This window comes from Ailuropoda melanoleuca, chromosome 14 (genome assembly GCF_002007445.2).
Source record: "Ailuropoda melanoleuca isolate Jingjing chromosome 14, ASM200744v2, whole genome shotgun sequence".
In the NCBI taxonomy this organism is placed as follows: Eukaryota; Metazoa; Chordata; class Mammalia; order Carnivora; family Ursidae; genus Ailuropoda; species Ailuropoda melanoleuca.
The window spans coordinates 37,927,924-37,935,461 of record NC_048231.1 but is presented as its reverse complement, the minus strand read 5'-3'; the positions used below and the strand labels follow the sequence as shown (position 1 = coordinate 37,935,461).

The 7,538-nt window shown below is 58.2% G+C and overlaps 1 protein-coding gene across 3 annotated transcripts in view; it reads right to left on the bottom strand.

Annotated features, from left to right (window-relative positions):
- Positions 1 to 2,230: 2,230 nt before the first annotated feature.
- The window catches only part of DLK1 (delta like non-canonical Notch ligand 1), a 7,882-nt gene continuing 2,574 nt past the window's right edge, over positions 2,231 to 7,538 (bottom strand). The window contains exons 4-6 of one of the 3 annotated variants that reach the window (XM_034643208.1): positions 4,887 to 5,028; positions 2,955 to 3,234; positions 2,231 to 2,735 (exon numbers count right to left, since the gene is read on the bottom strand). In XM_034643208.1, coding sequence (XP_034499099.1) covers positions 2,487 to 2,735; positions 2,955 to 3,234; positions 4,887 to 5,028 — 671 coding nt within the window. In that variant the 3' untranslated portion in view covers positions 2,231 to 2,486. Of the gene's footprint in view, positions 3,235 to 4,886; positions 5,029 to 7,538 lie in introns of all 3 variants that reach the window. The other 2 variants (XM_034643209.1, XM_034643207.1) reach the window with 2 other exon arrangements.

The following is a 7,538-nucleotide window of genomic DNA, read 5'->3' as shown; positions in this document are numbered from 1 at the left end:
GGCTCCAAGGGCGTCTGTTCAGGACTCCCCACTCCCACGGCATTTTACCTGCACTGCTTGGCTTCCTGGGGACACGGCTGTGTCGCTCCCCCCCAGACTGCCCTCATCCTGCGTGCCGCACAGCTCCCCGCACACTGCCTTGCACGCCGCAGGTGCTGGACATGCTTCCTGATCGGATGAATGGTGGATGAGTCTGTACACGGATGGGGAGCAGGTCAGGGATGAACAGACAGCGGGATGCTCTCCCTTGTCATGCGGTGCGGGGGTGGGCTGTTGTCGACAGCACAGAGATGGAAAGAGTGGAGCAGAGAATTGAATCACTTGGGCCAATCTCAGAATTTCGTGTTTGGGGAAACTGGATCAGAACAGTTAGCAGACTCAGTCAAGGTCTCACGCGAGAGAGGCCAGGCGGGGTGCCAGACACCCGCCTGGCCATGCCAACAGTTCTTTTTTTTTGTCTTTTTAAATTTTTTATTTCTCAAAATGAACTCAAAATGAGATGCAATGATGACTGAATGACATGGGGGAGGAGGGACGTAGGGCGGGCGCTCTCCGAGTCCAGGGGTGGGATAGCCTGGTGTGAGGGTAAGAAGGGGAGGGGCGTGGGAGTTTGGGGTGGGAGGGGGTGGTGGACAAAGGTGACAGGGTCTTGGGATTGAGGGTAAACTGCCCAGAGGCAGGCGGGTGAGGAAGGGACTTGGGCGAGTGTGGCGGGGGGGTCCGAAGGGGGACAGGTCTCTGCCTGCGGAAGACCAGGGACAAGGGGGCAAGGGTGGGAGGGGCTCAGGGACTGGGAGCGATGGGGACAGGGGCTTGGCTGGGGCACGGAGAGCTGGGGGAGACAACGGTCGTGCTCTGACTCAGGATGATGAGGGCCGGGGGACAGCGGTCGGTGGCTGAAGGTGATGAGGTCGATGGTTGTATGGTGACGGTGACGCATGTCCGTGTGTGTGTAGGGATGGGGGGATGACCTGAATGACCAGGAAGATGGTGAGGATGATTTGGAAATAAATACGTGGAGCAAGGTAAACACGGCAGGTAATACTCAATAAAGCTAAGAGTATAGATTCCTATCCAAATAATTTAAGAAGCAAAATATTTCTCACTGGTACCCAAGGGCTGTTTAGCTGCCCAACCCGCAAGAGTTGGAAAGCTAAACAGAGCTCTGTCCCATTTCTTTCTATTTTTGCAAAAAAGATAGATGCTCTTTTTAAAAAAAAGTCAAATTTATAATTCAGAAGCTGGCTAGGTCTTTCAGGATCTGAGGGTTATTAACTCAGCAACACAAATCAAATCCATAGCTGTGTAGACCAGGTCTGGGACCTTTGGCCACAGAACTAGGAGACGCCCCACGAGCTACAATTCCCCACTAAACCCTGTGCAAACCTTGGTGAGGGCTGTGTTGCTGCTCAGATTTCGCCAGGGGGCACTTGCGGTTCAAGGGGCATTTAAATTCCAAGGGACATGTCTAACCTACAGGGTAGAAGGCAGGTAAAGTGCTGGGGATTGGGGGTGGCTGGGGGCTGCCCAAGTGGCAACTCCAGACTGCACTTGGTGGCTCAAAGGGGGCCAATTGCTTCCAAACCGAAAGCGAGCCAGGAGGCTCCCCACTTCGAGAAATGCAGTCAGGATCGATCTCATTATGTCAAGTGTGCATCCAGGATAGGCCAAAACCTGTGGATCCCGGGATGAGACTTCGTCTTCATCAGATCCTAATTTGTAGGGTCAGGAACTGTTTTGGTTCATACCCCTTCGTTCCTCGTTCAGAGTTTTAGAGCCAGAGAGAACTTGGATGGTCACTGCATTCCAGCCCCTCCCTTGAGGGGGGAAGAGGTGGGCCCGGGGTGGGGACGGGGGCTCGCCAAGGATCACACAGCGAGTTCGTGGCAGGGCTGGGACAAGGTCCCGGCCCCCCCAGCGGCCAACCCGGGGCTCTCTCTGCCTGACACACGGCCGCTGCACTCCGCAAAATCTCAAATCAATCGGAAAGCTCTAAAGGTTGTGGTGTTGAGCTTGGTGTGAGTGCGCGTTGCATGTGGCGTGTGAGGATTAACGAACGAAAGAGATTTTAGCCTTTTTTCACAGTGGGTGGTCACGTACAGCACTCGTAACGGTTTCACGGGGACCCTGGCCGAGACCCCTCGGAGAGGGGTGTCGGCACCGAGTCCCGGTTCTGTTGCCTTGTTTTTTTTTGGTCTTTTTGATTTTACGTTAAGTTTAGAGTTTAGAATAACATACTTATTTCTTTTACGTGTTTAAAGATGAAATTCTTATTATTATTTCTCGATCATGCATTAAGAGAGAGAAAGAGGATGCTTCGGGCACTGCGTTATGTCACACGGCAACACAAAGGTAATAGAGGTAAGCAGAGCGTTCACCAGATTCGACACAAAAGAGAGCAAATTCCACCACAAAGAGGAGAACAGACCGCATATAGTGAGCGCTGCGGGGCCCCGAGAACAGAGAGGGGCCGGCGGGCACGCGGCTTAGATGTCGTCTTCGCCGGCCTCCTTGCTGAAGGTGGCCATGTCGAGCTTCTCGGGGAAGAGGATGTTGACCGCCAGGTCCTCGCCGCTGTTGTAGTGCAGCAGGAGGTCCTTCTTCTGCCGCAGCACGCGGTGGTAGCGCAGGTGGGACAGCCAGGCCTCGCACTTGTGGAGGAAGACGATGCCCACGGTGCCGAGCACCACCAGACTGGTCAGCACGCCCAGGACGGTGAAGCAGATGGCCTGGCCCTCGGAGAGGAGGGGAGTGCCCTTGTTGAGCTCCTTCATGGACACCTTCAGGATGCGGTGCTCGGGCTGGGGCACCGGCAGCTCGTGCACCCCGGGGGTCAGGCGGTAGGTCAGCCCGTACCCGCTGGGCAGACGGGTGACCTGCTGGGGGCTCGGGGCGCGCTTCCGGCCGCAGAGGGGGCCGGCGAACTCGGGCTTGCACAGACACTCGTACCTCACCTGGGTGTGCTGCAGGCAGGTGCCCCCGTTGAGGCACGGGTCGGAGGCGCAGTTGCTCACGGGGCGGCTGCAGGTCTTGTCCACAAAGCCGGCGGGGCAGCGGCAGCGGAAGTCGCCCCCGATGTCGGTGCAGATGCCTTGGTTCTCGCACGGGTTCGGGGTGCAGCTGTTGGCCACGATCTCGCAGAAATTGCCTGAGAAGCCAGGGGGGCACAGGCAGGAGGCATGGGAGGCCCGGCCCTCATCATCCACGCAGGTGCCTCCGTGCTGGCAGGGGGAGCTGCAACACAACAGGGGGACACGGTAAAGGGCCCTCGGGGGCTGGGCTAGGACGCTGCGGCCGGGCCTGAGCGGCGGCAGGCAGAGGCTCGGGCTCCAGCCTCCACGTGAGCGAGCGCTGGCCAGGGAGACGCCGGGTGCTGCCGCCCCTGCCCGCGAGGGGCTCCCGGGCTGTCCGAGCCGGACGCACGCACGCCTGTGGGGGGTGCGCGCCTCACCCCCTCCAGCTGCCAGCCTGGAACACACCTGACCTCCCGGGCCGACGCCCGTCTCCTCTCCCACCTCTTATGTCATCTCTCCGACCAGAGGCCTGACGGTTAGTCACTGGACAGGTAGGGAAACTGAGGCTGAGAGAGGCAACGTTAGTGATGACCCGGGGCTACCCCCACCCCCCACCCTGCTCCCGGCACCTCACCACCCTGATTGTGACTCGTATTGTCATTTTCAGTGGAGACAGCCTGCAGACTATTATACGGAAAGCCCTTGGGGACACTCAGAGTGAAAGAAAGCCTCAGTCTGTCTGCTGGCCCGGCCCGGCGTCTGTGCCCGGCTGTTTAATAGTGGGCCATTCACCCAAGTGCGGGCGTGCAGACCCGAGCTGTTTGCTCAGAGTGAGCACAGCAGCATTTAATGTAAGTGCTTTTAAACGAGCAGACCCTTTGTCATCTGATAAATGCCAAAACCCAGGGAAGAAAGGGGCTCTAAGCACACGAAATCAGCATTGTCGCTTCGGGGCTGAGGGCTGCATAGGAGCTGGGCTTTGAAGGAACTTCAAGGACCCTGGGCTCTATTTTGACAGACTGGTTCAAGTTGGTTGGAGAGAAAAGCAAAATATTGTAAAGGTTTCGCTCTGTATTTTCCCATCCCGCTAGTAAGCAGACACGGGCTTCGTTTGTGACCCTCTCTCCTCTGACCCCCTCTGAACACTGATCTTCAGACACTGCACCAATGCCTGTTCGTGGCCTCCGCCGGCCCCAGGGCGCTACAGCCCCGGAATGTCAGGGCAAGATAAGCGGATGCTGCACGCAGGTGGGCTCAGTGTAGCTGCACAGATAGGGCCGGAAATGGCTTGGCTGCTAGAACGCAAGGCACCCTCCTCATCTGCTGTGCCCGCTGCTTAGAAGCCCCAGAGCCCCCACCCCACTGAGGGCAGCTGAGGGCTCATCCCTCCCGCCCCCCGCCGCCCCCGGTTGGCCAAAGGCCCCTCTCTCCACTCTTCAGCCTAACAGGTCCCCCAAGACATCCCCGAAAACCCAGCTGCAGAGTCTGCCAGTTCCCCAAAACCACCCCCTAAAATGCAGTGAGTGGTCTTCACCGAGAGTCTCTGTCCCCCAGGCTGCCCTTACAACACAGTTCGGCTCCCTGCTCCAGTCGGTGGGCCCAGTCTACCATCACGCACACACATCGGGACTCGGGGGCATCAAGGGAATATGAAATCACCTTCGGGGTCACTTCAGAAATGATGGCAATGACACACTCCCCCATAAATACCCTGTCTGGGCCGGCCCCCCACGGGGCTGCAGGACGGGCATTTACTCGGTCTTTTGTCAGGCGACAGGTCTGACTGGGCTAGGCTGAAAGGGTCTTTAAGGGTGAGAAGCGGGAATCAAAGCAGCATTCATCAGATCACACAGAGTCGGAAAGAATATTTACCCATTGATCACGCAGGGCCCGTCCTTCTTCTGACAGTCCTTCCCCGAGAACCCAGGGGCGCAGGAGCACTCATAGTGGCCGGAATCGAGGTTCACGCAGGTTCCATTGTTGGCGCAGGGGGTTGAGGCACAAGCCCGGACGTCTGGGATGCGGAGGGAAAAGCAGATTTTGTCACCCCCTCCTCCAGGGAGGGGGGGGCAGGCTGGAAGGAGAGCTTTCTGGTTGGAGGCAGGGACAGAGCCCTCCAGCTGGTCAAGGGGGGGGGCCCAAGTGAGCCGCCTCGATGTCTGTGTTTGTGGCCACTGCCAATGGTCACCAAATGGGGTCCTGAGGAAGAGTGTGTAGTGACCCCCCAAAACTCTGCAGTGGGTAAGCAGCTCAGGGAGCCGAAGGGGCTCCCTTGGAGTAGGTCACGGGGACAGAAAGTCACGGCTGCTCACTGCTCCTCAACCCAGAACAGCTGTCCCCTTTTCCTGGCACCAGGTCACCTCTCCAGTCCAACAGCATGACCTTCACCGCAGACCCCTTCCCTCCCCCAAAACGGCGTGTGCCAGGCCAAGGATCCCCAGTGCCTGCCTCCCCCAGACAAATTTTCACGTCCAGCTTCTCCTGTTTTGGGGGGGGGTCCCTGCCATTCAGGGCAATTGTGCAGCCCAGCTGTTAGAAACACCAGCTGCCCTTCATACTTCCCCATCACAGAGGGGTGGGGGAGAAATCGAGACATGTGAAGACTCCTGTCGGGAACCAAGAAACCTGATTTCGCCCCAGCACTGCCTCCCCCTCCTGGTGGTCCCTCTTTCTGCGCTCAGGAGCTGAGCGGAGGGGCCTGGGATAAAAAGGCTCTATCTTTTGAAGGCAGCAAAATTGGAAGTATCTGAGTGCTCTCCTGTCCGTGTGGGTTTCCATGAGCACTGCTATATTTCCGCCGCCTTTTTACACCTCCCATCATGCACACTTCATTATGCGGGGCTTGGCAAGCCAGGGACAGCTGAACAAAGGGGCCTGGGTCAGGGGCTCTCTGCCAGTGGAGACCCCGGCCCCCAGGCAAGGCCAGGAGGGACCTTTACTAGGCCCGGCTCCAGCTGGCCTCAGGGGTCAGCTCGTCCCCGCTCTGTGCCTCACTTTCCCCACTGACAAAAGGAGGGGGTCTCCCTGGTGGGGCTCTGTGGGGGGAGGGGGCACCTTCCAGCTTCGGTTTCCTACATTTGCGCTGCCCTGGTCCACCTGCCACATACAAAGCCAGGGCTAACCGGAGATGCAGAAAGTTAAGGCGGAGTGGATGGGGGTCCCCGGTGCTGAGGCCACATGTGTGCAGATCTTTTTTTTCCTCTGTTTTAAGGAGACCCGCACCCTCGTGGAGGGAAGATGGCGATCCATCAGTAAGGAACAGCCTGAACGCCATGCTGATGGCCTATCCGGAGCCCACGAGGCGTTCTCTGGGAGCCCGGCTTGGTATAAGGAAACATAAAGAGGATTTATCATTACAGGAAGGTGCCGGCGCAGCTAGCAGAAGCCTCGGCCGCAGGCTCCCAGTCCTGTGCTCCCAGCAACCCCTCCCTGGGAATCTTAAATTTAAGCTAAAGAGCTGGCGACCACCCCCTCCCCTCCCGGCAACGTCCAGCCCCACGAGCAGAGGGTGAGCCCACTCTTCCCAACTCCTGGGCCCCCAGCCCAAAAGTAGCGTAGATTAAGCACGGCAAGGAAAAAGCTGCCGGGGGTCTCTGCTGGGGGATGGCCCCAGAGACCCGGAGAAAGGGAGAGAGCTGCTAATGACCCGGAGGGCTGTTTTCTCCGGATCCAGCGTCCCAGGCTGAGAGGCTCTGTCAATCCAGTGAGGAGGGGACATTTTGTCTGGAAAACTCCATGGGCTGGGAGGGGGCAATCCTGAACCAGACACCAGAGAGGGTGGGCTCCAGGCTAAAAGCCCTCACCCCAAGAGGTGGCTTTTCTGGGATCCTGTGGGTCCCAAAGCAGCTCCGAGGGTGCCGGCTGATGGGCCGCAGAGACGCTGGCCAGGGCATGAGTCAGCTGCGGGGCCTTTAAGGACCTGAGACAATGTGGTGGTGGTGGGGGCGTTCGATTAGGCAAGTCCTGCTGCCCTGGCCATGGGGGGTAGGGGTGGGTGGTCAAACCTTCTCTTGCGTTTCCCTTAAGGGAGGGGATTAGGAACAGCCACAGCTGAGAATTACCCAGTTCCGGGGCTAGGAGAAGGGATTTTAGCTGGCTCCGCGCCGCTGCGCCCGACAGCTTCTTATGTCCCTAAGCACAGCCTTTGACGTCCTTGAGCCTCGATTTCCCTATCGGTCGCACTCGTCCCTGCTAATGTTGAGGACCGAGGGACAGAGGCCCTGTGGCAGCTGCCCTACACTGCTGGGAGTTTTGTCGAGGACTCAGTTTGCCCCGGCTTCAGGGCAGGTTCTGCCAAATGCGAATGGACTCAGATGGACATTTTGCAGCCTAAAAATGCATGACAGCCAACCCTGAATTTGCTCAGGGTAGTGGAGGACAAAGATTGCATAAATTAATGAAATCAACAGGTAACACCAAACTGCACTTTGACCACTTCTCAGCCTTCCCCGACCCCCAGCCTCCCCCTACACCTGACCATGGACGCCAGCCCTGTCCTGCCGGCCCTGACTCAGCTCCTGCTCC